The following is a 27,925-nucleotide window of genomic DNA, read 5'->3' on the forward strand; positions in this document are numbered from 1 at the left end:
AGAGTCCGCTTTATCATTTCCCGGAATCGAGCAATGAGAAGGGACCCAAGCCATGGTGATTGTGTAAAACCTTTGTGATAAAGCACTCAAAGCTTTCCGTATCTCATTCATGAGATACGCTGAGTGCTTAACCGGTTTCACTGACCGAACAGCCTCCAAGGAACTTAGACTGTCGGTGAAGATGAAAAAGTGGTCAGGAGGTAGGGATGCGATCTGCTCGAGTGAATAGTGTATAGCTGCTAGTTCAGCTGTATACACGGAGCAAGACTCTTTGAGCTTAAAGTAGGCGCTATGAAAAACGTTAAATAAACCGAAACCAGTGGAGTCATCCATTTTTGACCCATCTGTGTAAAAGCTTCTCTCGTCGCTGGCGTGCCCGTATTTGCTTGCAAACAATGGAGGTATAACCTCCGCACGATGGAAGTCTAGTATTCCATGAACCTCCTGCTTCATGGACGGATCAAAAGTAACAGAGGAACTGTAAGAGTCTAAGAAGTTAGCACGATTGGTGTCAACCGAAGATGGGCTTACCTCCAGCGTCATATACCAGTGGTAAATACTCATGAATCGAGATTGAGGGTTTTGTTCGAGCAGCTTCTCGAAGTTGTCAATGACCAATGAATTGAGAACCTCACAGCGGATGAGGAACCGGAGCGATAATTCCGCGAAACGATCTGTCAACGGCAGTACTCCCGCAAGTACTTCCAGGCTCATCGTATGAGTCGAATTCATACAACCTAACGCGATACGGAGACAACGGTACTGAATCCGTTGAAGCTTCAGCATGTGTGTTTTAGCCGCGGACTGAAAACAGAAACTACCATATTCGAGGACCGACAGAATTGTTGTTCGGTACAACGTGATAAGATCTTCGGGGTGCGCACCCCACCATGTTCCGGTTATTGATCGCATGAAGTTGACCCGTTTCTGGCATTGTTGTGTCAGATACACAATGTGCTTCCCGAAGGTGCATTTTGAGTCGAACCAGACCCCGAGGTATTTAGAAGACATGCTATGAGTGATTGTCTTACCTATCAGTTGAAGCGAGAACTTAGCCGGCTTATGTTTTTTTGAAAAGACAAGTTTTTTCCGGGGAGAATTCGATTCGAGCGGAATTGTTACATGAAAGGAGAGCAAGTGAGAATTCAATCATCGAAAAGGGGCGATTCATATCATCCCTGTCAGCAAAAGCATCACGTAGCTCTTGCCTCACCGGTACCGAATCCGGACAAACTTTCTTTGCGAAGTCGAGTATTCACCACGACGAGCTTTCACGATCTTCATTTACGGACGACGCGTTTCGCATTCTTCTGCCGACGGTCCACAGAGTTTTCATTGAAGTCTCGCGCAATAAACCTTCAACAAAAGTGCGCCAATATCCGCGCTTCTTCACTTTGACCAGTTTCTTGAACTGGATCTCGAGCGCAATATACCGTTTGTGAAGTACGATCGAGCCGTGTCTCCGAAATTCTTTGAACGCGGCGGATTTCTTGCGATAAAGTTGTGTACACTCGACATCCCACCAAGGACTGTGTGGTTTCCTACGAACCGAAGCTCCTAGCACTGGCCGACGTTGTGCCTGAAGAGCGCTTTCAAGAATCAACTGGGATAGAAACTCGTACTCTTCTCGCGGGGGAAGTGTTTCTATCGACATTACGCCATCAATGATGGCCTCCGCATATGATCCCCAATCGATGTGCTTTGTGAGGTCATATGAGAGGTCGACAGAAACAGATTGATTACGTCCATTGGAAATCGAGACTTCGATCGGCAAATGATCACTACCATGGGGATCTTGGACCACCTTCCAAGTACAGTCCAACGATAATGAGCTCGAACAAATGGAAAGATCTAGACGGCTATCTCTTGCTGGAGCCACTCGTGTAACTTCTCATGTATTCAAAATTGACATATTGAAGTCGTCGCAGAGGTCGTATATCATTGATGAACGGTTGTCGTCGTACAGTTCCCCCCAGCCTGTTCCGTGGGAGTTAAAATCTCCCAGGGGCAACCGTGGCTTGGACATAACCGAGCAGATGTGCGAGAGATCTCTGCGACATATCGCGGTGTTTGGAGGACAATATATCGAGGCGATACTGAGGTCTTTTCCTCGAATAGTCACCTGACATGCGACAGCTTCGGTGCCAGACATCGGCCCAAGATCGACTCTATAGAAGGAATGCTGTTTTTTGATCCCTAAAAGCACCCCTCCATATCGATTTGCCCGATCGCGGCGGATTATGTTGAAATCAGGAAAATGAAGGTTCACATCTGGTGTTAGTCATGTTTCACATAAAGCAAAAGCATCGCATTGTAATTTGTTAACTAAAAATTTAAAAATATCTAATTTTGGAAGAATACTTCGACAGTTTCACTGTAGAATCGAAATCATGTTACCCTTATTGACTAAGTTAGCCATCGAAGGATACAAATGACTCGAGGAGGGGCATTTTTGAAGCCAGCTGCTTCAGGAGAGGAGTCAGAATAGGAAGAACAGTTTTGACCATGTTCTTCACGGGGTCGGAAGCATCAAAGAAGTTGAGGATGAGCTCCACGATGCCAGAAAGAGTGAACATTGGAGCGCTCGGGGGCTCTTCTGCTCGCTCTCTATGCTCTCTTTCTGGTTGAGACATCGCAAAAATTGGGGCATCTGGTATTTTAGATGTTCCCGGAAGCGGTGGAAACTCTCGATCATCCCGATGTGAAACCACACAAGTTGAACGTTTTTGAGTATTTCCACCCGCTTTGAATTTGAAAATGTTGGATTGGGGTTCACTTTGAGGCTGCTTTCTAGGTTTTTTTTAGGGTCGCTGGCTCTGTTTTATTCTTTTCCTCGTTGAGCCATTGAAAACAAAGGGAACCCCATTTCCAACCTCGGAGTCGGAGCTACCTTGATCGTCCAAAGGAAGAGACGAGTAGATGGTGTCAGAAACGAGTGGAGGAGCGGCCTTCCTCAACATTTCGGCGTAACTTCGCCAAGAACGCTGCTGAAGAGACCGTTTCTGGTGGATTCGCTGCTGTATGTACGTTGGGCAAGCTTCAAGAGCATGTGGAGGGCTTTCGTTACAATAGACACATTTTGGTGCCGTCTTGCACGCGCCCTCCACATGCTTCTCTCCGCATGATGCACAGCGAGGTTTATTGCAGCAGTACTGAGCGGTGTGGCCCAGCTGCTTGCAATTAACACAATTCATCACCTTCGGTACATACAGCCGAACAGGTAGCAGAAGTTTGCCAATCACTACGTAGTCAGGCAGTGCGGACCCGGAAAAAGTGACGCAGAAAGAGTCAGACGGGGAATAACTCCGCTTCTCTCCCTCCTGCGACACCGAATACATTTGTTTGCAATCCAGTATCGCAACAGGAGGCAAAGAAACGTTCTTGAAACGACCGAAACCTTGTTTCAAATCGTCGCATGTCATACTTCCCTCCGTCACCACCCCCGCGATCTCACAAACTGCTGACGGCAAATAAACCTTATATTCGAGAGTGAAAAGCTCACAGGTGGCATTCTCGTTGGCCTGTTTGCGATCACTGACCGTGACACGGAGTTTACTGGACCCAACCGTTGGGAATGCAACGAAACATCTGACATGGAATACGAAGTACCCCGTCAACTTCGCCTTCGCGCATTGCGGACACGAAATGCGCCGCTGCAGCGAGGCACAATCTCTTTTAAAACTAAACAATTATCACAAGGGCAGAAAAAACACACACACACACACACCCACACAAACAAAACAATGATTTGTGACAGAGGGGAAGACGAGTAAAAAAGAGAGAAAAACTATTCCATTCTAAACATCGAAATATTAGTGCTGTCCAATGAGCAGCTCGACGTAGCTCGAAGTTGTTCCTGTCACGCTCATGCCCGTTTGTTGACAAAAAAGAACGAGCAGGACGGGAACAACTTCGAGCTACTTCGAGCTGCTCATTGGACAGCACTATTGTGTGTTGCGGTGTGCGAGTGAGTGAATTCGCATTCGGAAAGTTAGCGCGAAGGCGAACGGTTCAGTTTTTGAAGTGTAGCAAGAAAGCGAATTTTCCGGGTTTTTCTAAAGCGACAAAAGTAGAAGAAATAATAATCAAGTGTTTAATAGTTCTCAGTTACAAAAGATTTGTGAAATAAGTGGAATTTGGAAAAAAAAATTAAATTGATTGAATTTGTGAAATCAAAAATGGCGGACGGCGGCGGCACGGAGCCGCCGGACCTCGAGCAACGTGAACAAAAGAAAATGGCGACTGAATCAGTGAAAGGACGACAAACAAGCAACACGCAAAAAGTACAGGAACGGGAATCATATCTGTATACAACTCGCGACGAAGCCTTTTCGCGTTTTCATAGAAAACACAGGACAAGAGCGAATCAACAAATTTGCAGTGGGATCGATGATAAGAAAACTGGAGAAATACCGAAACCATGTGACAGACTTACGATATATGGGACGAAACAAAATCGTAGCGTTTTTCAACAGCTTCATCAAAGCGAACCTTTTCGTGGGAGACGAGTCGATAAAAGAAAAAGGATACAAGGTATGTGTTCCACGCCACCTAATCAGTGTGAGAGGAGTACTGGTAGGTATTCCAACCGACATTTCCGAGGAGGAAATAATGATGGAGATTGAGAGTGAGTACCAAATTATTGATGTGTATCGATTGAACCGATTCGAGGATGGAAGAGCAAGGCCGACGAACAGAGTAAGTGTAACATTCAGGGCAAACCGACTCCCCGAGAAAGTTAAGCTATTTTGTTGCACGAATCGGGTACGGCCATTTGTACAGAAAGTTTTGTTTTGTGGAAAATGTCACCGACAAAGGCAAAAAACTACTTTTACTTTGATAGTTATCTTGGTGAAAAGCATTAACCTATTTAGAACAATTAACAATCATTATTGAAATTTTCTGCATCCTATAGCAGCCAACGTTCACAAACTTCAGCGCGCATTTTAGTGTCTTCTGAACGTCGTGCTTCCAGAACAAACGATTCATAGGGTTGCAAGAGAATGGTTTTCGACGATACCGTTTCCCTAAAAATGGAACATAAATTATTGTTTTGTTAATTAGTTTAATCTTATAACATACCCAATCGTATGTTGAGACGATCCTGATACTATCACATAATACAATTGTTTCGGCACTTTGCTAACCAAACTGTTAGCATCCACAGTCTGAACCGTGCTTCCCAAATTAACCAGCGTAATGTAGGCGTTGGATATTTTCAAATCTCTTACAACTGCAAACAACTGATCATTCAACGCAACTGTTTGCCAATCTCCATATAAGAATGTATCCCCTTCTCGAAGTAGCATCAAAGCTTTAAATACGCTAAGATGACTCTTCGCATTGCTACTTTGCACCTTAACGTTAACCGTTCTATAGTTCGGCCCCACTGGTAGCCATGTTTTGGTCCCATTAGTGAACCCTGCCAAGTTGGAATCATCCCACTGAAAAGGAGTCCGCACCGGATCACGTGACTTGAGTGCGTAGTTTTCCTGTCCTTCGTTACAACCAGCCGGATCAACCGTCTCATCCCACGAAATTTCGACGTCGGTCATTCCAAGTTCATCGCCCTGGTATGTGACACTTATTCCAGGCAGTGTGAGCTGAATCATAGCTAAGGCATCGGCTCGTTGTTCGCCCATTCTAGTCGCAACACGACTGCGATCGTGATTCCCCAAAACCCAGTTTGCCGTATGATAGTTGTCTACAATACTCATCCATGAATCTATCACATTCTTGAACTCGTAAGCCGTTGATGTGCTGTTCAGCTCCGTAATCATTCGAAAATTGAACGGCATTTGTGCGCCTTCTCGGCCTGTGATGTCATTGAAATAAGGTTTTATTACGTCCAAACTGGACCACGACTCGGTCATCATGATGCGCTTGTCCCCGCCATGCTCATTCTGATAGTCCTCCAATAGTTCCCTCCATTGGTAGACCATTTCCACATTTTCCAACCGATCGATTGTGTAAATGTGCTCGAGGTACGCAAAATCTTCCTGATCGTCTGTCGTACCGCTCAGCGGTTCGTCCGGAAAGTCACCGTTTTCATCCGCCGGAATTTCAAACATACACCCAACAGAGTCTACCCGAAAACCATCAACCCCAAGATTTAACCAGAAAAGTAGGATGTCCTTCATTTCCTGTACCACTTTGGGATTGCGGAAGTTCAAATCCGGTTGTTGTGCTGTGAACAGATGATAGTAGAATTGTTGTCGCTTTTCATTCCACTGCCAAGCGCTTCCTCTGAATCCCGATAGCTGAAAATGTAAGACATATTTTCATGAACGACTTCCTAAGAATAACATCACGAATGACCCGAACCCAATTATTTGGTGGCAATCGTTGACTAGCGTTGTTTGGATCAGGCTTTCCATCTCTCCACACGTAGTAATCCGCGTATCCTTCTTCTCGATCAACCGACTTTTTGAACCATTCATGCTCATCACTCGAATGATTGGGGACAAAATCCAGGATCAGTTTCAGTCCCAACCGTTTGGCTTCGGCAACTTGTTTTTTGAAGTCATCCATCGTACCATATTCGGGTTGAATATCTCGAAAATCCGAAATATCATACCCAAAGTCGGCCATCGGGCTTTTATACATTGGCGATAGCCAAAAACCTCGCATACCAATATCCTTCAGATAGGACAGTTTTTCGGTTATTCCGTTCAGGTCGCCAATTCCGTCCCCATTGCTATCCTTAAAGGAACGTGGATACACTTGGTAGAATCCGGCTCGTTCCCACCAGTCTTTAGTAATTTGCTCGGATTTGAGTTTTATGGCCCCGGTGAAGACCAATAAACCTAACAGCAATAACACTTCTCTGGACATCTCACCGCGGGAAGTTCTGATAATAAACTGGAAGCTAATGATTGACTAAACGTGAACGCAAACCGGCGCAGCCTAATTACGACTATCGGCATTGAATCGAGAAATACTTCAACGGTAGAAATGATTTCCTCTATTGGCTTTGGGATTATTTCAAGTAGGTAGATGAATAAACGTTACTTTGATATGACGATAATGTTGTCTTTATTCAAGGTTAACTATCCTGACGATGGCAGTACTTCATAATAGTAATAATTACGTGCTGCACTAACAACAACTGATTCGTATGGTTCCAGAACGATTGCCTTGACAGCTACGGGCTCTCTGAAATAGAAGAAATTCATTTTATTAAACTTTTATTTTGTAACCTTATTTATTCTGTACCCTTCATGATGTGCGGAGTTTACCGATACCACGCGATACTGTCCGAATCCGTTCAATGGGGTATATCCCATTTGAGATATGTCCACAGTCTGCTGAGAGCCTCCAATATTAGCCAGCGTTACAATGGTATCAAAGCCCTTTAATTCTCTGAAAATAATCAAAACGTTTCCGCTAACAACCGTTTTCAACGACCCTTTCTGCATGGTCCAATTCCTTCGCAATGTCGAAAGCCTCCGATAGACCTTCAGGTGGCTGTTGTCCGCCGCCAGTTGCACCTTGACGTTCACTTCTTTGTAGGTCGGGGACATCGGAAGCCACGTTTTACTGGCCGTTGAGAACCCTGCGTCCTGAGTGTCGTCCCATTGGAACGGTGTCCGCTCGGGGTCTCTTGTCGTGAGCTGGTACTTATCAGGGCCGGCGTTGCAGGCCGCCGGATCAACCGTGTCGTTGTACGAAATCCACACGTCCGTCATGCCAATTTCCTCGCCCTGTAATGAGGAATATTCGTAGACTAGTGATGACCATATAATCTCATATCCCTCCCATATGTATTGTTATCGTGTTATAGCCTATGTGGATTACGCCTTTTTTATATGATAAAGATAAATTTATCAAAATTGTCAGAAATGAGTTTTTTTTCTCCGAATATGCTGCGGTTAAGCAATTTTATCGTTATAAGTCTGTATATTATTGAAGTCCCAACCAGAATTATGCAACTAGACGGTTTGCTTACTTTTGATTATTTCGCCAAGTATTCAAAAACAACGATAATTATCCACGATCTGTTATTGAAGGACCCTCCAGCCATTTTTGCATTATTACAGCACAACATAAACATTTTGCTATGAAATTCCACCGGGGGAAATGCAACGGAAAGCTGAATTAGTAGATGATTTTTTACAATTTTGTAAAAAATAAACACGAGAGTGTCCGTTATAGGAATATTTTGGGGGGTTCATAATAGGCAAGAAGAACGTCCCGAAACGGAACACCAGAGGGTCTACTATAGGGCGAGTTCAGTCAGACCTTGAAATGTTAATGTCAACGAATAACGTCGCATGTATATTTGAGTGTTTTATGTATATACCGTGAAGAGGAGATGCAGAACTTGTTATTAGATATATTATATATCAAGCGGAATTAATATGTTGAAAATTTCTACTCCTTATGGCAGGAAGAGCAAAATTTCGCTACTAGGGGGTTCACTATTGGACATTTTACCCTATTGAATTTTTTGATTTATTTCCCAAGCAATTTTTGGAAGATTTTCTGAAGAAATCCTTAAAGGAATTTCTGAACGAAGTCTTGACGGAACATCCAAAAAAAAATCTTGGAGAAAGCTAGACTGTCGGAAGTTTCTTCAGGAGTTGCTTTGAAATTTCCTTCAAGAATTTCCTCGGATATTTCCTGGAGGAATATGGGATGGATGTTTATGAATTCTTAAGGAATTTCTGATGGTATTTTCGAAGAATACCTTAACGAATTTGCAAAAAAAAATCTGAAGGAATACGTAGAAGAAATTCCGAACCAATTCCTGAGGGAAACTCCAAGGAGTACCCGAAAGAATTTCCGAAAGTGAGATGGGAGAAACGAGAAGTAATAATGAGGATTGAGAAGTGAGAAGCGGAATGCAAACAGTAATAAGTGAGAAATGAGCTGTGAGAAGGGGAAAGTGAGAAACAAGAAGCTAAAATTTATTTAATGTGGATTTGAAATTTAAGAATTGAGAAATGTGACATGTGACATACATGGGACGTACAAGAAATTAAATGTCAGAAATTAGAAACGAGATATAAGAAGTATAAACCAAGACCAAGTGAGAAGAAAGAAGTAAAATATCAGAAATAAAACATGAGAAGTGGAAGTTAAAAAATAAAACGCGAGAAATGAAAAATAATGTGTGAGAAGTAAAAAAAGTGAAGTGAGACGCACGGGAAGAGAGAAGTGAGAAATTATGTTGAGAAATAAGTTTGAGCTGGTGGGAGCTGAAATGTGCAAATTTGGAAGTGAGAATTAAGTAGTGGGAAGCGAGAAGTAAAACACTACAATTGAGAAATGAGATTTAAAGCGAAAAGCAAGACATCAAATCTGAGATGTGAGATGTAAAAAATGTGAAGACAAAGAAAGATAGAAATAACTAAAATGTAAAATAAGAGTATTAAATATCATTTTTCGCTTTCTACTCATCAAGCTCTTAGTTTAAGAAAAACATTCATACTGCACAATTTCAAAAATTTTAAAATTAAGTTATACAGCAAAATACAGTTGCCATATTGTCTTTTTGTTTACCATAGAGATGGGGTCGCAGGAGATTTTAACGCTTGGGCAGTGGAGTGGGGCAGCCGCTGCACCAATCGAAGGGATCAAGCGTTACTAGAGGCGCTAGCGAAGCTCGACGCAGTGCTAGTCAATGATGGTTCCGCTAGCACGTTCAGAAGGAACGGGGTCGAGTCATGGATTGACGTAACGTTTGTCAGTCCTGGTCTGGCACCAGACTTGGACTGGAGGGTGGACGAAGGTTACACCCATAGTGATCATCTAGCAATTCGCTTTAAGATCAACTATGGCGTGCAACATCCGAGGTCCGGGGATCCCTGTCAGGTCCGTGGGTGGAGAACCAATCACTTCGACAGCGAAGTTTTCACCGCGGCCCTGGGACTGGAAGCCAACACTGAAGGTCTAAGCAAGCGGGAATGCGTTGGTAGCTGTCCTATCACGCGCGTGTAACGCCACCATGCCGAGAAATGTCAGACGGCCGGTATACTGGTGGAGTCCCGAGATTGCGGCCCTTCGATCAACCTGCCTCAAGGCTAGACGAAGGATGCAACGTGCCCGCACCAAGGATGAAAGAGCGGACCGCCGTGAAGTGTTTCGAGCTGCGAAACTGGCCTTTAACAAGGCCATCAAGAGCAGTAAGAGAGCGTGTTTCGACAACCTATGCGAAGGAGCCAACGCGAATCCGTGGGGTGACGCCTACAGGATAGTGATGGCCAAGACCAAAGGGAGCTCTTCACCCCCTGAACGGTCCCCGGATAGGTTGGCGAGAATTACCGAGGTACTATTCCCGTCCCGAGCCACGAGTCCCTGGCCTCCTGCACCACAAGGCAATATGGGTGCGGCCGAAATGGTGGCTCCGGTGACGAACAAAGAGTTACTCGCGGTGGCCGAATTCCTGGTAACGAACAAAGCTGATGGCCTGATGGAATTCCAAACAGCGCTCTCAAGGCAGCAATCATAGCCAACCCGAACATGTTCAGGCTAGATTGAAAAGACAGAAATTGGTGTTGGCCTTCGCCGGGCGACCCATCGGCGCATAGACCAATCTGCCTTATAGACACGACGGGCAAGTTGCTAGAGATGATCATCCTGAACAGGCTGACCCCGTACTATTTCCAGAACCGTGTACTATTATACGAGACCGATGCCGGTCAGAGAAGCGTACCTATTACCGCAGGAGTTCCGCAAGGTTCAATACTGGGCCCGGTACTATGGAACCTTATGTATGACGGGGTTCTGAAGCTAAAGTTCCCTCCTGGTGTTAAGATCGTCGGTTTCGCAGATGACGTAACCTTGGAGGTCTACGGGGAGTCAATTCCCGAGGTAGAACTGACCGCAGCACACGCGATTAGCACGGTGGAGGATTGGATGAGCGCTAGAGGCCTGCAGCTCGCTCAACATAAGACGGAGGTGGTTATCGTCAACAACCGCAAGTCGGTTCAACATGCAGTGATTCACGTGGGTGAAGTCGCGATCGCATCAAAGCGGAAATTTGAAGCTGCTTAGGGTCGTAATAGACGACAAGCTGGCCTTCGCCAGCCATGTCGACTACGCGTGCAGGAGGGCTTCGACTGCTGTTGCGGCATTATCGAGGATTATGTCCAACAGTTCCAAGGTGTGTGTCAGTAGACGTAGGCTACTGGCAGGCGTTGCCGTATCTATTCTTAGGTACGGCGGCCCGTCCTGAGCGAGAGCTCTGGGGGTAACCAGTTACCTGCGGAGCTACCAGCTACCTGGAGAGCACGTACCGCTTAATGTGTCTCAGAGTGATATGCTTACCGCACGGTATCACACGATGCAGCTTACGTGATTGCGAGCATGATGCCAGTCGGGCTGGTCATCCTGGAAGACGAGGAGTGTTTCGAGCTACGTGGCACCAGAGGAGCCCGCGAACGCATCAGGGTGACTTCGGTTGCCAGATGGTAGCGCGAGTGGGATAACTCTTCTAAAGGTGGGTCCATTCTGAAGGTGGGTGAATACCTAACATATCGAGCTGGGTGGAGAGACCCCATGTGGAAGTTCACTTCCATCTGACACAATTCGTATGTTCGTATGTCCTCGTTTCGACGTTTGCGGTCGGGACACAACTGCGGATACCCTTATCCAGAGGATGTGCCAAGCGGTGGAACGCAGTTTCGACTGCAACCACTCAAATTGCCTGCAGCTTGCAGAGAATCTGGCGCGCCGAGCAGCAGTCGACAAGCATGACAAACTTGTGATTGGTTAGTTAGAGCGAAAACAGACTCAGCGCGAGGGAGTGAATTAGAGGTTTGCATACGTCGAGGTAAGAGTGTCGCAGTGGGTGGCAACCGCAGTCGCCACCACGAGGCATGGCAGAAGAGTGACTGCATAGGTGTTAGTATGGACTGCATATCCCGAGGTATGAGGGTCGTAGTGTAGAACTTTTGGTACCTATCGCTATCGACACCTCGAGGCATATGGCAGAGGTGAATAGAGTGAGCATCCAAGTCAGCCTCGCGTGCAGGCCTTGGAATATTCGTTCAAAAACGAACGAATGCTTCGTTTTTAGCCCGCAGTGAGGTTGTAATTTCGGTGCACCGATTGATGTGCGCTCGACGATGTGCTGCTGGCTGCACGAACAAGGGAAGAGGCAAATACAAAGCATTCGTTTTATACATTGAAAGTGGGTAGTTTTGAACGTGGCATCTTCCTAAGCCGGGTAGTGCCGAGGAGGCATCATTCAGTAGGGCAGTGTGAAATGAGGATGGTTCCTTCGTTCATCGGCAGTGTTTCAGATGCGAGTGAGTATTATGTGAATACAAATCGTATTAGCGAGAAAGAGAGAGAATGTATCATATACCTCTCTTTCACACATTCATTCTAACTGAAATGCGCAACTCAGTATAAGTGAAGCAAGAGAGTTGAATATTCTCTGCACTAGCGGGTGTTTGATTTCACTCTCCAGCTGTTTCGTACAGCAGTGCTATATGGAGCGAGGAAGCATTCTTCACCAAGCACTTTGAAACTGTTCTCTCATGAAGCTACCTTCCTCGGGATTATATCTGGTGCTGAAGCATCGGTCCTCATCTTCATTGCTTCATTCATCCAAGCCCTGCTCGCGTGGCATGTTAGAGGTGAGCACCCAAGTCAGACACACATATGGTATGTTAAGGGCGAACACCCAAGTCAGAATCGCATGGCATGTCAGAAGTGAGAAAATAAGTAAGTCCCACGTGGTGTACCAGGAGGAGTGGCAGGGTGTGCTAGAGTGAGCACCCAAATAAGTCTTAGATGTGTGTGCTAGAGCGTGAATCAGGTGGTAGGGTGAGCATCCAAGTTAGTCTCACATGGTGCGTCAGAAAGAGTGTCAGGGTGTGTTAGAGAGAGCACCCAAGTAAGCCTCATACGGGATGAGTACCTGTGTGAGCGGCTGCAGGGACTATGTCCAAGGGCTTGACGATCCCTCCCCAGGCCATCTGCGAGTTGTGGCGCCTGCCTAGGATGTGGTGGGGTTCGACAGTGGGCCCTGTTAAACCTCTATAAAAAGCTGCATGTATCCGCAAGTAGGCTCCGCCAAAGCGACCGTGTGCCGCTCAAAGCGCACAAGCCCAAGTCCTGGTGTTAGGTGGGACGCTAAACAGCCCTGACACGACGGTCCTCCGACGAGACAGGAGGTTTGCGCAGGCCCAATAAGCCGCCTTTAAAAACAACTATTACGAACGACTTAGAAGATAATACGACTCGATACAATCGGCAACGACCTAGGCGACGAATAAAGGATCACGATTGGAAGCTTGGAACATGGAACTGAACGTCGCTAGGCTTCGCAGGTTGCGACAGGATAATCCACGATAAATTACATCCCCGCAACTTCGATGTCGTGGCGATGCAGGAAATCTGCTGGACAGGACAGAAAGTGTGGAAAAGCGGGCATCGAGCGGCTACCTTCTACCAAAGCTGTGGCACCACCAACGAGCTGGGAACCGGCTTCATAGTGCTGGTAAAGATGCGCCAACGCGTGATTGGGTGGCAGCCAATCAACGCAAGGATGTGCAAGCTGAGGATAAAGGCCGTTTCTTCAACTATAGCATCATCAACGTGCACTGCCCACACGAAGGGAGATCCGACGACGAGAAAGAAGCGTTCTATGCGCAGCTGGAGCAGACATACGATGGATGCCCACTGCGGGACGTCAAAATCGTCATCGGTGACATGAACGCTCAGGTAGGAAGGGAGGAAATGTATAGACCGGTCATCGGACCGGATAGTCTGCATACCGTATCGAACGACAACGGCCAACGATGCATAAACTTTGCAGCCTCCCGCGGAATGGTAGTCCGAAGCACTTTCTTCCCCGCAAGAATATCCACAAGGCCACATGGAAATCACCTAATCAAGTAACGGAAAACCAAATCGACCACGTTCTAATCGACGGTAAATTCTTCTCCGACATCACGAACGTACGCACTTACCGCAGTGCGAATATTGAATCCGACCACTACCTCGTCGCAGTATGTCTGCGCTCAAAACTTTCGACGGTGATCAACACGCGTCGGAGTCGTCCGCCGCGGCTTAACATTGGGCGGCTACAAGATGGTAGACTAGCCCAAGACTTCGCGCAGCAGCTGGAAGTGGCACTCCCAACGGAAGAGCAGCTAGGCGCAGCATCTCTTGAAGATGGCTGGAGAGATATTCGATCCGCCATTGGAAGCACCGCAACCGCTGCACTAGGCACGGTGGCTCCGGATCAGAGAAACGACTGGTATGACGGCGAATGTGAGTAGTTAGTTGAGGAGAAGAATGCAGCATGGGCGAGATTGCTGCAACACCGCACGAGGGCCAACGAGGCACGATACAAACGGGCGCGGAACAGACAAAACTCGATTTTCCGGAGGAAAAAGCGTCAGCAGGAAGACGTGCCACAGCCCGATATGTGTAAGGACATAAACGGGAACCTTCTTACGAACGAGCGTGAGGTGATCCAAAGGTGGCGGCAGCACTACGAAGAGCACCTGAATGGCGATATGGCAGACAACGGTGGCGGTATGGTAATGAACCTAGGAGCACGCGCGCAGGACATGCGACTTCCGGCTCCGAATCTCCAGGAAATCCAGGAGGAGATCGGCCGGCTGAAAAACAACAAAGCCCCTGGAGTTGACCAACTACCAGGAGAGCTGTTTAAACACGGTGGTGAAGCACTGGCTAGAGCGCTGCACTGGGTGATTACCAAGGTTTGGGAGGATGAGGTTCTGCCGCAGGAGTGGATGGAAGGTGTCGTGTGTCCCATCTACAAAAAGGGCGATAAGCTGGATTGTAGCAACTACCGCGCAATCACATTGCTGAACGCCGCCTACAAGGTACTCTCCCAAATTTTATGCCGTCGACTAACACCAATTGCAAGAGAGTTCGTGGGGTGATTGCAGGTGTTCACTATACGTCAGGTATTGCAGAAATGCCGCGAATACAACGTGCCCACACATCATCTATTTATCGACTTCAAAGCCGCATATGATACAATCGATCGGGACCAGCTATGGCAGCTAATGCACGAAAACGGATTTCCGGATAAACTGATACGGTTGATCAAGGCGACGATGGATCGGGTGATGTGCGTAGTTCGAGTTTCAGGGGCATTCTCGAGTCCCTTCGAAACGCGTAGAGGGTTACGGCAAGGTGATGGTCTCTCGTGTCTGCTATTCAACATCGCTTTGGAGGGAGTAATACGAAGGGCAGGGATTGACACGAGTGATACGATTTTCACGAAGTCCGTCCAGTTATTTGGTTTCGCCGACGACATTGATATCATGGCACGTAACTTTGAGAGGATGGAGGAAGCCTACATCAGACTGAAAAGCGAAGCTAAACGGATTGGACTAGTCATCAACACGTCGAAGACGAAGTACATGATAGGAAGAGGCTCAAGAGAGGTGAATGTAAGCCACCCACCACGAGTTTCTATCGGTGGTGACGAAATCGAGATGGTTGAAGAATTCGTGTGCTTGGGCTCACTGGTGACTGCCGATAACGATACCAGCAGAGAAATTCGGAGGCGCATAGTGGCTGGAAATCGTATGTACTTTGGACTCCGTAAGACGCTCCGATCGAATAGAGTTCGCCGCCGTACCAAACTGACTATCTACAAAACGCTTATAAGACCGGTAGTTCTCTACGGACCAGTGCGTGTGAAATCGATAAGGATCAGCTGGAATCCTGTTGGTCGCCAGTGGAAAACCGGACGGAACATATCGACCCAAGCGAGAGAACGTTTTTTTGTGAACACGACCCGAAAACGTTGGTGCTTCGCGTTAATTGGCTGTAATCATCAAGGAGTATTCTTGCACGATTTCCGTGGAAGGGCCATTTTGACTGTGGCATTATCGGCATCGTTCGGAGCGGAAATTTTAGGATTCAAATTGGAAGCGCGGTCCTTCTCGCTCATCGCAGCCATGTACAAGTGACGAGTCGGGGTCGTTGTCGAATTCTCCCTTGAGGAGGTCAAAGCGGAAAAAGTTTTTGAAAACAGACAGTGATTATGTTTATATTTAAAAGAAGGGCTCAGAGTTCCCTTATCGAATGTTTATTATTTTTTAAATTAAGGCTTGCTATCAAGCGATCGAATGAAATAAATTAGATTATAGATCTTTCGAATAATAAGCCGTTGATTGATAGTATGATATGCTCGCTGATATGTTGATTCTTGAGGATGAAGGACCTGTTGTTTCTAGCTAAATTAGGTCATCGATATTTAAGAGTGTTTATTCGCAATCCAGAACTGTCAATTAGAAATCATTATAAAATAATCTGAAAAGAAGATGTTTTCGAGGTTGAATAAGTGTGAGGCAGTGGTCTCTTACCATTTTGGACTTCATCGAAGCAACTTGTGATTTTCTTCTTATTATTATTGGCATTACATCCCCACACTGGGGACAGAGCCGCCTCGCAGCTTAGTGTTCATTAAGCACTTCCACAGTTATTAACTGCGAGGTTTCTAAGCCAAGTTACCATTTTTGCATTCGTATATCATGAGGCTAACACGGTGATACTTTTATGCCCAGGAAAGTCGAGACAATTTCCAATCCGAAAATTGCCTAGACTGGCACGTGTTTGTACGAACTGTACGATTTGAAATGCTATGGCAAGAGCAAAAATAACCGATCAGATCTGACCTTTTCTTCTGCGTCCTCGCTTGGAAATCCCGCGCAGTGACTTAACTGGATGGAGATTCGGATTCAGGTACATATCTTGTATTCGGTTGGTTGTTCTCGAAGCTTTGGACTCGAGCTCTAACCACAGACAAACAGACATAACACTCGACAAATTTCCATCGTTCACTGATTTACTGGTCAATTCAAATAATTATTAGTTGGCCAATCGATCACTCGTGGCGCGCGCATCGTTTTTGCTCAAGTTTGACGTTTGCTCACTACCGCCATCTGGTTCGAGATTTGCCCAACTAACTGAAATCAACAGATGTCGTTAGTGTTTGAACGACGATGTATTTGATGAGTAAATGTTCAATGTGTTATGTCTGTTTGTCTGTGCTCTAACGCTACTTTGGCGTCGTCTCGCGTTGCGCGTGCCGGCCTCTTTTTCGGGGTATAGACGTCCCCTAGATGCTGGAGTGAGCAGCCGTCGCTGGCGACTTATCGACGTGCGCAGATACGGGCAAAGATTTACGACGGTGGAAAGCGATACAGAAGATCACAGTAGATCGCTCGAAGGATTAGGACCAGTCCTCGCCACTTTGACCAACTTCGAATTTGAATGAACCAACCCTTTGCGGACTCGCAGCAGCCAACTGTTCTTTAAAAAGCTGATTTGAAAAGAAAGACGCCCGATAGATTATATAAGGCCTAAAAATGACCACGTAGTTTTCTGTGATTGGTGGATTAAAGAGAGTTTAAAGGTATAAATCACCTTTGTTTTAATTTAATAATAGGTATGATCTGTTTAACTTTCTAAGACGCAATTTGTAATTCAAGATTTAAATTTTGAAATATTTCGTTTTTACTATCGGATTAACCACTAGATGGCGCATCGACGGATTGTGGTATGAGATGTGCTTAAGTATCACACATAGCTCAAATAGTTATATGGATACGAGCTTCCTTTAGCTTGTTAATTGAATGGAGAATAAATGCGTGTTCAGTTCACCCTCCACAAATTTAATTTCATGAATTCAATTTTAGGGTTTCAAACTGTAAAACAAGAACTCTCGCTTAACTTTTTAAAAGGAACTAAGTAACATTTTTTCATGATTTAATTTGAATATTGCAATCAACAGACTAATATGAAAGCTTTTGATTGCAGAATTCAAATTAAATCATAAAAAAATGTTACTAAGATCCTATTAAAAAGTTGAACGAGAACTCAAGGAGTGTAATCGTCGCTAAAATGCAAAAACAAAACAAAGGAGGCTAGCAATATTGTCCTTATCTCTATCTTCAGATCTCTATCTTGCTTTCAATTTTATGTGCAGTAAAATTAAAAAAATCTTCTCATGTTAGCCTAGGGAGCAAACGCTTCGGATTCTACTAGGATTAGGCATAGGTACAAATCCTAACAAACAATTTTAGTTGAATAAGCTAGTTTTTAGCCGAAGAAGACTATTTTTGGCGCATTACCCAGCTACCATGTTCCCATTCTTCTTCTTCTTCGATGGCTCTACATTCCAACTGAAACTTGGCCTGCTTTTCAATTCTATTAGCATTTCCTCAGTTATTAATTGAAAGCTTTTCTATGCCCGCCATTGCATGAGTATGTATCTTGTGTGGTAAGCACAATGGATACACTATTCCCAGGGTGTCGAGAAAGTTTCCAACCCGAAAACATCCTAGACCGGACCGAAAATCGAACTCGCCATCTCCGGATTGGCAATCCTACGTCTTTGCTCGCAAGGCTACTGGAGACCCCCCATGTTCCCATATGCTTTCAATTAATAACTTTGAAAATGCTAATAAAAGTAGATTGTAAAACAGGCCGAACTCCTATTGAATTGTAGTCATTTAAGGATGAAAAAGTAGATGAAGAGATGTTTGTTGCGAACTCTACAAACTTCGTTTTTCTTGAATTTTACGCTATTTTTCTTACGATTTTTTTACGTCGGTGCCAACAACATTTTATAAACAATTTAATAAAAAAAACGTTTTGCCTAAATTGAATGTTGCCAAGTCGAGTCAAGTACGTGACACTGAAGACGACCTTACTGTTGAGGTCGAAATACGTCTCTGTCAAGGTACAATTAAGTGGTGGAATTAAATGGGACTGTACAAACTCGTCTTATGACAAGTGAATATTGAATAGCTTTGTTCTACATTCAGTGATGAAAAAACTGATAGAGACTCCATATTGTACAAAGCCACCACTACCAAATAAGTTGTAGAATAAACATATTTTTCATGCATATGCTTGCAAATTTGCAGAATTTCAAAATAATTTATATAGCCGTTTCATTACATCTCGGTGTACGAGAAAGGTAAAATATGCAAGCAATTTCAACGGATTCAAAAAATTCGAACCAAAGAACCGACAAGGCCAAATCACCTAAAAAACCTCAAATTACGCCGTTTTATTAGCCATATGACTTATTAAGTGCCGCGAGTTTTTAACATAGAATCATATCCTATTAAAATTAAATATTAATAATATAATTGTATTTGTATGCAAATTGGAAGAAACTTAGTTTGAAGCAGTATACTGAGTTTCACATTGAATCATTCCAAATTAAGAGCCACGTGTACTTACATTGTATGAAACACCGACACCCGGCAGTGTCAACAAAATCATATTCATAATATCAATCTTATCTTCACCAAAGCGACTGGCCACTCTATGTTGATCGTGATTTCCCATCTGTAATGCACAGCACATCATGAAGCAACACCAATTCACCTACCTAAGCTTTCGTTTTTCCTACCACCCAATTAGGGACCTGTCCTTGCGGCATGTTACTCATCCAGTATTTGATGGTATTTTCGATGTCCTGTGCCGATGAATCCTTACCGAGATCGGTTATGAACCTGAAATTGAACGGGATATGCGACCCTGGTACCGTCCCATTTCCGTAATACTTCATTATAATGTCGATGTCCGAGTACGCCTCCGTCATCATCACCCTTGCATCACCCCCATTGTCTCGCTGAAAATCGTCCAACACAGCGCGCCACTGATAAACCATATCAAGCGTCTCGTTGCGGTCTTGCGTGAAGATATGAATGGTGTAGTCATGATCGTTCGGGTCATTCGTGTTGCCACTCAATGGTTCATCGGGGTAGTTTCCCTCGGCGTCAGCGTCGATTTCGAAAAGAGTCGGTATCGCATCAACGCGATACCCGTCGACGCCTCGTTCCAACCAGAACCGCAACACATCCTTCATCTGTTCGACAACCTTTGGATTGCGATAGTTAAGGTCCGGTTGCTTCACCGAGAACTGGTGCAGATAATATTCTTTCCGTTTGTCACTCCACTGCCACGCGCTTCCGCGGAAGAAGCTAACCCAATTGTTAGGTGGGAGTGGTTTTGAGCCGTTGGATGGATTGGGTTTACCCGGATGCCATATGTAGAAATCCTCAAATCCAGCTTCACGGTTTTCAGATTTCTTGAACCATTCATTTTCGTCACTGGAATGGTTGGGTACAAAATCGAGGATCACTTTGAGAGCAAGTTTCTTCGCCTCTGCTACCAGGTTATCGAAATCTGCTAACGTTCCATACTCCGGTTGGATGTCATAGTAGTCAGAAATGTCGTAGCCAAAATCAGCCATAGGTGATTTGAATATTGGAGACATCCAGAAACCTTGAACACCTAGTTCTCTGAGGTATGGTAACTTTTCGATAATTCCTTTGAGATCTCCGATTCCATCAGCGTTGCTATCTTTAAACGATCGCGGATAGATCTGATAAAAAATTGCCGTTTTCCACCAATTATTATCCGCTGGTGGATTTTTCTTCAACGCCAAAAGAACTTCCTTGATACCTAGGGGCCTTCTCGCGGTCACCACCACTACCAGTACCGTAAACAGTATGAAAACACTCAACCGTCGTAGCAACATCGCATCGATCCGCAACCGCAGTGCTGGAAATCACGTCACAGACTGATCGTCGGCTTAGTTATTTAAACTTATTTTTCCAATCGAGAACGATCGTGCGAAGTGAATGAAGACTTGGTACAGCATAAATTTGGATCGTGTTAGAAAAGCAATAGCATTTTATACATTTGAATAGCTAATTAAATTTACTAGGAATTAGCGTAACAAATTTAAGTTTAGAGGAAACAAAGTTTAAGATTTTACGATAATGCAGATTTGATTTAAAAATTGCGAAAATTTGTGATTTTAAGTATAAACACTAAAAATGTTATCTTGACAGTGTTCAACGCTGGGATATTTACCCTAGAAATCAAAGATTCTCTACGTACAAATTTATGATGGTTCATGCATTTTAAAAGGATCACCACTTATCACATTACCATCCTTCCCACTTTCTCCCTCATTCTGTGATTGCTTCATAGACCGCACATCGTGTGAAACCGAGCCAGGATCGTCTTGTTATAAATATTTTTACTTCGTCGATTGGTGCACAACATAACAAAGATGTTTGGAAACAACTGGCGCGCGCGACGATCATGTATATATACCTATAGGTATGCCGGCAACGAACGTGATAAAGATGATCTATTTTTAGGTGCCTGTAAAGTGGACGCAAAGTTATTCGAAAATTGAAGCCCTATTTCTATTTGCTATCTATCTATGCCGCAGAACGATCCACCATCAACGTTATTATGGAAGCTACCTTTTTGGCTCTAGGCACTATTAAATGCGACGAGGATATATTCAAGTGTAAAACTTTTCTAAAGCACAGTATGGTGTCGTTTATGAATAGTCAGCAAGACTTTGGAATCCAAACATATTATATCGAAAGAAGGTTCGTTGTAATTTGGTGGTCTGTTGATCTGACTAACTGATAATATGAATTCTGGATTTCCAGAACGCTGAATTGTGTTTAGAATTTTGACAGTAACGGAACTAAATGTTGTAGAGAAAATTGCGTTTTGGTGTAGGGCTTACTTTTCCTATTTTCTTCTCCAATGCACATTGGTCCAAGTAGCATACAGAGTGGTAATAACTTTTTCTAACCGATAATAGAACAAAAGTAAAATACAAAGTTGCTACTATAGATAGTGGAATAGTTGGAATAGTATCTACAGTTGCTACTAATGGTAAAGGGCCTATTAAAGTTTTGATTGAAAAAATAGGGTGAGCCACATTTTAAAAATTAGAAAATAAAACTTTTCAAATTGCAGAGATACAAGTAGACAAAGTTGTAGCTCAACCAGTTTCCTAATATTTTGATAAAAAATTGCATTGATGCCATTCCACCTGGCAATTAAGATAACAATGCCAATAGCGGAGGTATTAATAAATCCACCGAAGAAATTATTTTAAAAAAATGAACGGGCTTGGCTACCACACGAGGTCGTGGATTCAATCCGTTCCATTCCTCCAACTTTGTATCTTTCCATATATGTCTCATATTCTAAACAATCGCAAGAAATCGAAATGGTTTTTCATACCATTTCCATCTTCTATCTTATCCCAAATCTATGACTTGAATAGGTCTAGCAGCAGCAGGAAACTGTAAAAATTTGAAACGAGCGAAAAGCTTTCACATTGGCGGGGACCCGTTAAATAATGCGAACCTAAACACCCAGATTCCAATAAAATTCTGGATTCCATCTTAAAATGTCAGAACTTTCGGAATGTGCACATCGAAGTGGGGGAGAAAACCTCATGCCTCCATCTACCTATCTACGAAATGCTCGGTCATCATGCTCTTAAGAAATTACAAGAAAAAATGATAACTAGGCAATTCGCTTTGACGAAGCTGCGCTGTTGCCATCTAGCGGAGACGGACGTGTGCGTGAAATCACTGTTTTTAAACATGGTGAAATATGGGAAGTATATTTTAAAATGCTTTTAAAATGTTATTAACAGTGATATATTGAAAACTTTTTATTAAGTAGGATTAGAAATTTGAAAAACTACATGTTAGACTATTTATCTACAGCAGAGTGCGATTGAATTCGCATTCTATACCGTCCCGCCCAGTCCGTTACTGGGGGGCATGGAGTGCGATCCTCTCGTTTAATAAACAATGTGCACTCGCTTGACTGTGGATATACAACAGTAAAGCACATGTGGAGATTGGGCAAATCAAGCATCCGAAAGAAATTCAATTTGCAAAAAAGAGAGCTAACCGCGGTGGAGGTTGGTACTCGGATTCTGATGGCTTTTCCGCAAACGTGACCTTTAAGTTGTCTTGTTGTGTAGGGGTTATCACGCCTATCTAGAGAGTAGGAGGTTGAGGGTTCGAGTCCTTCCAAGACACGAGGATTCTTTTTCGCAAATTTCATATCAATTTGTCCATTTCGAAACATATGCTGTGCATATGCACAGCCAAGATATTTAACAAAAAAATGGTTTTCGTACGGCCGAGTTGCCGAATAATATGCAATTAATTGTTATCTACACATGTTTTTTTAATCAAAATATTTCTATTCTCTATTCGTGTTTTAACGTTTTAATAAGATTTTAAAAATGACGTCCTATATCCTTTGCCGGGTGAAATAGAAACGCATCATCCGGCTCCCATTTTGTTTTCCGTCAGGGGCAATAGTGAAGTGAAGTGAAAATGATTCAGTTCGCGTTCGGACGGGTTTTGTGCAGTAAGCAGATAGTTCGCGTGATCCGTACGAGTTTTTTTTTTTTTAGCTGATTTTATTTGCTAATTATCTAATACATGCATTCATCTCTTAGACTAGGTGTTCCGTGTTTTCTTAACACTATCATCCTTATTTGCTATGTTATATTTTTAGTTATTATTAATACATTTCAATTGCCTCTGGCAGTTAGAATTTTTCCTCTGGTTGAATTGAACCATGTAGGAATTACAATGTTTTCAACTTAAACTAATCTTAACCTATTTTATACTAAGGGTACAAGGAGTTAATCGTTGCAATAGAAGATTGCAACGATTTTATCTAAAATTGGAAATTATTTTGTTGGACATTTGTTGCAATGTCTCAATATTGGAAATTCTATGAAGTTCATTGGTACTATATCACGGAGGCAACTTCAGAATCATTTTCAAAATTTTATTTTGAATCCTCTGAAGTGCCTTCTTTCTGGTATTGCAGCAACTAGTCCATATTGGCACAGCATACAACATGGCAGGTCTAAAAATTTGTTTGTAAATCAAAAGTTTGTTCAGAAAAATATATTAAGCTCTTTTAGTGGAATGTATTAAACCGTCTAAGACGAATTAAGTACTGTCCATTTAATTCCACTAGTTAATTTTCGTTATCTTTGCAGATACGTATTTCGACCACAACTGTGTGGTCGTCTTCAGTGTCTTGTACAAGTTAACTAGTGGAATTAAATGGACAGTACTTAATTCGTCTTAGACGGTTTAAAAGTTTGTTCTTAAGACAAAGTTTTGGTTTTCTGTTTATAAGTGGATATAGGTAGACACTTAATATATTTGTTACATTTGGCTTGAAGGCCTTCAATGTGATTTTTAAAAGTTAATTTTTGATCTAGCAGAAGTCCTAAATATTTAGCTTCGCTAGACCAATTAATTGGAACCCCATTCATAGTGACAATATGTCTGCTAGAAGGTTTCAAATAAGAAGCTCTCGGCTTATGTGGAAAAATTATAAGCTGAGTTTTGGAAGCATTCGGAGAAATTTTCCATTTTGGCAAGTAAATGAAGAAAAACTGTTTTGGCAATCTACTACAAATGACACGAAGGCTTCGCCCTTTGGCTGAGAGACCAGTGTCATCTGCAAACAAAGATTTTTGACACCCTGGTGGTAAATCAGGTAAGTCAGAAGTAAAAATGTTATACAATATGGGCCCCAGTATGCTGCCTTGGGGAACACCAGCTCTAACAGGTAATCTATCAGATTTAGAATTCTGATAGTTTACCTGCAGTGAGCGATCTGATAAATAATTTTGGATCAGTTTAATGATGTACAGTGGAAAATTAAAATTCATCAATTTTACAATCAAACCTTCATGCCAAACACTGTCAAATGCTTTCTCTATATCAAGAAGAGCAACTCCAGTCGAATATTCTTCAGATTTGTTGAGCCGAATTAAATTCGTTACTCTTAATAACTGATGGGTGGTTGAATGCCCATGGCGAAAACCAAATTGCTCATCAGCAAAAATAGAATTGTCATTAATATGAACCATCATTCTATTTAAAATAATCTTTTCAAACAGTTTGCTTATTGAAGAATGCATACTGATTTGGGCGATAACTAAAAGCCTCAACTGGATTTTTGTCCGGCTTTAAAATTGGAACAACTTTGGCGTTTTTTCATTTATTTGGGAAGTATGCCAATTGAAAACAGTTGGTAAATAAATTAACCAAGAAGGATGAAGAGCTCTCAGGAAGTTTTTGATGAGTATGTGGAAAATACCATTATCACCCGGAGCTTTCATATTTTTAAATTTTCTAGTAATAGATCTCACTTCATCCAAATTAGTTCCCAACGAAGGGTCAAAAACATTATCTTGGTTGAGAATGTCTTCGAAGCTCCGTGTAACCTGATCCTCAATTGGACTAGTGAGACCTAGACTAAAATTATGGGCACTCTCGAACTGCTGAGCAAGTTTTTGAGCCTTTTCGCCATTTGTTAATAAAATTTTATTTCCCTCTTTAAGCGTTGGAATTGGATTTGAGGTTTTTTTTAAGAATTTTCGTTAATTTCCAAAAGGGTTTCGAACTGGGATCCAACTTCGAGACATTATTCTCAAAGTTGGTATTTCTCAGAATAGCGAAACGTTTTTTAAATTTCATTTTGCAAATCTCGCCAAATAACTTTCAACGCGGGATCGCGAGTTCTTTGGTATTGCCTTCGCCTCACATTTTTAAGACGGATCAGTAGCTAAAGATCGTCGTCAATAATAATGGAGTTGAATTTAATTTCACATTTAGGAATTGCAATGCCTCTGGCTTCGACAATTAAATTTGTCAAAGATACGAGAGCATTATCAATATCACTTTTGGTATCGAGAGGAATATCAACATCAAAATTCCAATCGATATACGTTTTATATAAATCCCAATCAGCCCTATGATAATTGAAAGTAGAGCTGATTGGATTATAAATGGCTTCTTGTGAGATTTCAAATGTCACAGGAAGGTGATCAGAGTCAAAGTCAGCATGAGTTACCAATTGGCCACACAGCTGACATGAATCCGTTAAAACCAAATCAATTGTCGAAGGATTTCGAGTGGATGAAAAACAAGTTGGGCCATTGGGATATTGAATAGTATAATAGCCCGCAGAACAATCTTCAAATAAAATGTTGCCGTTGGAATTGCTTTGAGCATTATTCCATGAACGGTGTTTGGCATTGAAGTCACCAATTACGAAGAATTTTGATTTGTTGCGAGTCAGAATTTGAAGATCAGCTTTCAACAAATTCTTTTGCTGCCCATTGCATTGAAAAGGCAAATAGGCTGCAATGAAGGAAAATTGACCAAAATTTGTTTCAACAGAAACTCCCAAGCAGAGCATTAGTGATTAATCATAGATTTAATCATGATTAATGAATAATTGGTGTTTTAATCATTATTCATTAATCATAATCATACAAAAATACGATTTAATCATTAATCACTAATCGTTAATCATCGAATTTTTCATTTAATAATTAATCACTAATCATATTCATGATTATTTTGAGTTTATTCATTAATCATCAATTTTAATCATTGCATACCTCGCTTTTATTCATTAATCTTTTAATCATAATCATATAATTTTTATACCTTTTAATTACCCAATTTAGACCCCATGACCCCACTTTTGGCACTTACGGCACTGGGTGGGGTTTTGGAAATTTCCCCCAGGCCTGCGGAATTGTTCCCATGTAACACGGACATGAGACATAATACAGGCCTTTTCCAAACTTTTCATATTATTTAGTTCACTTTTGTTAAAATGAACTAAATAAAATTCTTGAGAAATGCCCCTCTGGGGAGTACCAGAGTAGGATTTCTTTTTCATCTTAATTACTTGGACTGGTGAAAATCCAAGTAATTGAGAAATTTCAATTTTAATCTTATCCAGTGATTTGTCGTCAAGACGACTTTGAACAATCGCTCAGTTTTGTCGTCGTATGTGAAGAATTTATGGCGCTTCTCAGTTAAATACTGAAGAAGACGTTTGCGATCGTCAAAGGATCCCGGCAAAACGCGGAAATCACCCTTCCTAGCAATCTGAAATGAAACCTTGATCCCCTGAAGGTTACTCAAGATTTCATTCCGAAAGCCAGAAAACTCGATAACAGATACCACAATTGGCGGAATCCTTTGCTTTTTCGCATGAATCGAATCACCTGGGCTAGAGGTATATTCAATTTGCTCAATTTCATCATTAATCAAATCGAACTGATTGCTCAATTCGATTGGAGAAGAATTATTTCCGATATTAGAGTTAGAAGGAATATCTGAATTCTCCAGCTTCCTTCTATTTTTTCCGCGCTTTGGCAAGACGTTCTTGAAACCTTGTTTCTTTGAAGGAAGTGGAGAATTCAGAGACTCCCCCTTCCTCTTGTTTTTCTTAATGCTCATGGCTGCGCGTGGAGACGTGACCTTCTAAGAGGTTTTTTCCCAGAACGGTGTCCCTGCAGGATTACCACCGCTTGTCGGAATTTTACTTCCGCAAACGGGTCCAACGTAAAACGAAGGCACGGGTCCTTGCAAAGATCGTAACGGGATCAGTGGGTACAAATAGCGCTAAGAAGCACCGTTGAAATTAAAATAGCTTCGGGTAGTATTAAAAACTTCCTTCCGCAAAGAGAAAGAACCGCACAGCACGGAAGCACGATGCAGTCTTATCCGTACGAGTTTGTTTTGATTTGCGCGGTCGCAGTGCAACTTAATTAGTAGGGAAAGGGGGGGCAATATGCCCTAGTTAAGCAAATACTTTATTGCCTTATTTGTAACGCTATTCATGGGTATTTTTACATTATGCAACAGTTAAACAAGATAGCTAGTGGATGCCATTCAGAAAATGTCAAAGATCAGAATCATATTGATAACATTCACATTTCAAAAAAGCGGCGAAAGAAAAACTTCTAAAATATTTAAACATACAAGTATCCACACAAACATATACACATACACTATTTATACTCACAACGGCCAAACCAATTGGCCGCCAGCAGCTAGAATAGGAGACGGTGGCAAAGTCCCTAGACCCGAGTAAAGCACCTGGTCCGGACGGAATCCCGAACATAGCGTTAAAGGCAGCCATAATGACCAATCCGGACATGTTCAGGTCAGCCATGCAGAGGTGCATAGACGAGCGGATTTTTCCGAAACCGGGCAAGCCCCCAGGAGACCCCTCAGCATACAGACCAATCTGTCTAATAGACATGGTAGGGAAGCTACTGGAG

General features: G+C 42.9%; 3 protein-coding genes across 3 annotated transcripts in view; 1 reads left to right on the forward strand and 2 right to left on the reverse strand.

Moving 5' to 3' along the window:
- The window catches only part of LOC134227249 (uncharacterized), a 133,896-nt gene that overhangs the window by 103,022 nt on the left and 2,949 nt on the right, over positions 1-27,925 (forward strand). The gene's annotated exons all lie outside the window — the stretch shown is intronic.
- Positions 4,823-6,885, reverse strand: LOC134227247 (maltase A3-like). The gene is made up of 3 exons (XM_062708593.1): positions 6,325-6,885; positions 5,083-6,260; positions 4,823-5,027 (listed from the first exon to the last, which is right to left on the reverse strand). Exons 1-3 carry the CDS (start codon positions 6,832-6,834, stop codon positions 4,910-4,912), a joined length of 1,806 nt encoding a protein of 601 aa, XP_062564577.1. The 5' UTR covers positions 6,835-6,885; the 3' UTR covers positions 4,823-4,909.
- LOC134227246 (maltase A3-like) lies at positions 7,012-20,558 on the reverse strand. The gene is made up of 4 exons (XM_062708592.1): positions 19,370-20,558; positions 19,198-19,305; positions 7,216-7,703; positions 7,012-7,155 (listed from the first exon to the last, which is right to left on the reverse strand). Exons 1-4 carry the CDS (start codon positions 20,501-20,503, stop codon positions 7,050-7,052), a joined length of 1,836 nt encoding a protein of 611 aa, XP_062564576.1. The 5' UTR covers positions 20,504-20,558; the 3' UTR covers positions 7,012-7,049.

The sequence above is a fragment of the Armigeres subalbatus genome, chromosome 3, assembly GCF_024139115.2.
Source record: "Armigeres subalbatus isolate Guangzhou_Male chromosome 3, GZ_Asu_2, whole genome shotgun sequence".
Taxonomy (NCBI): Eukaryota; Metazoa; Arthropoda; class Insecta; order Diptera; family Culicidae; genus Armigeres; species Armigeres subalbatus.

What these genes read in the sequence shown, in the direction of transcription:
- LOC134227247 (XM_062708593.1), bottom strand. Translation starts at nt 6,834, where the DNA reads ATGTCCAGAGAAGTGTTATTGCTGTTAGGTTTATTGGTCTTCACCGGG. An exon ending in GATTGCCACCAAATAATTGG is followed by an intron (nt 6,261 to 6,324) that starts GTTCGGGTCATT and finishes TTACATTTTCAG; the next exon opens with CTATCGGGATTCAGAGGAAG. An exon ending in TCGTCTCAACATACGATTGG is followed by an intron (nt 5,028 to 5,082) that starts GTATGTTATAAG and finishes TTCCATTTTTAG; the next exon opens with GGAAACGGTATCGTCGAAAA.
- LOC134227246 (XM_062708592.1), bottom strand. Translation starts at nt 20,503, where the DNA reads ATGTTGCTACGACGGTTGAGTGTTTTCATACTGTTTACGGTACTGGTA. An exon ending in GACAGGTCCCTAATTGGGTG is followed by an intron (nt 19,306 to 19,369) that starts GTAGGAAAAACG and finishes TGTGCATTACAG; the next exon opens with ATGGGAAATCACGATCAACA. An exon ending in GTGTCGGTGTTTCATACAAT is followed by an intron (nt 7,704 to 19,197) that starts GTAAGTACACGT and finishes TCCTCATTACAG; the next exon opens with GGCGAGGAAATTGGCATGAC.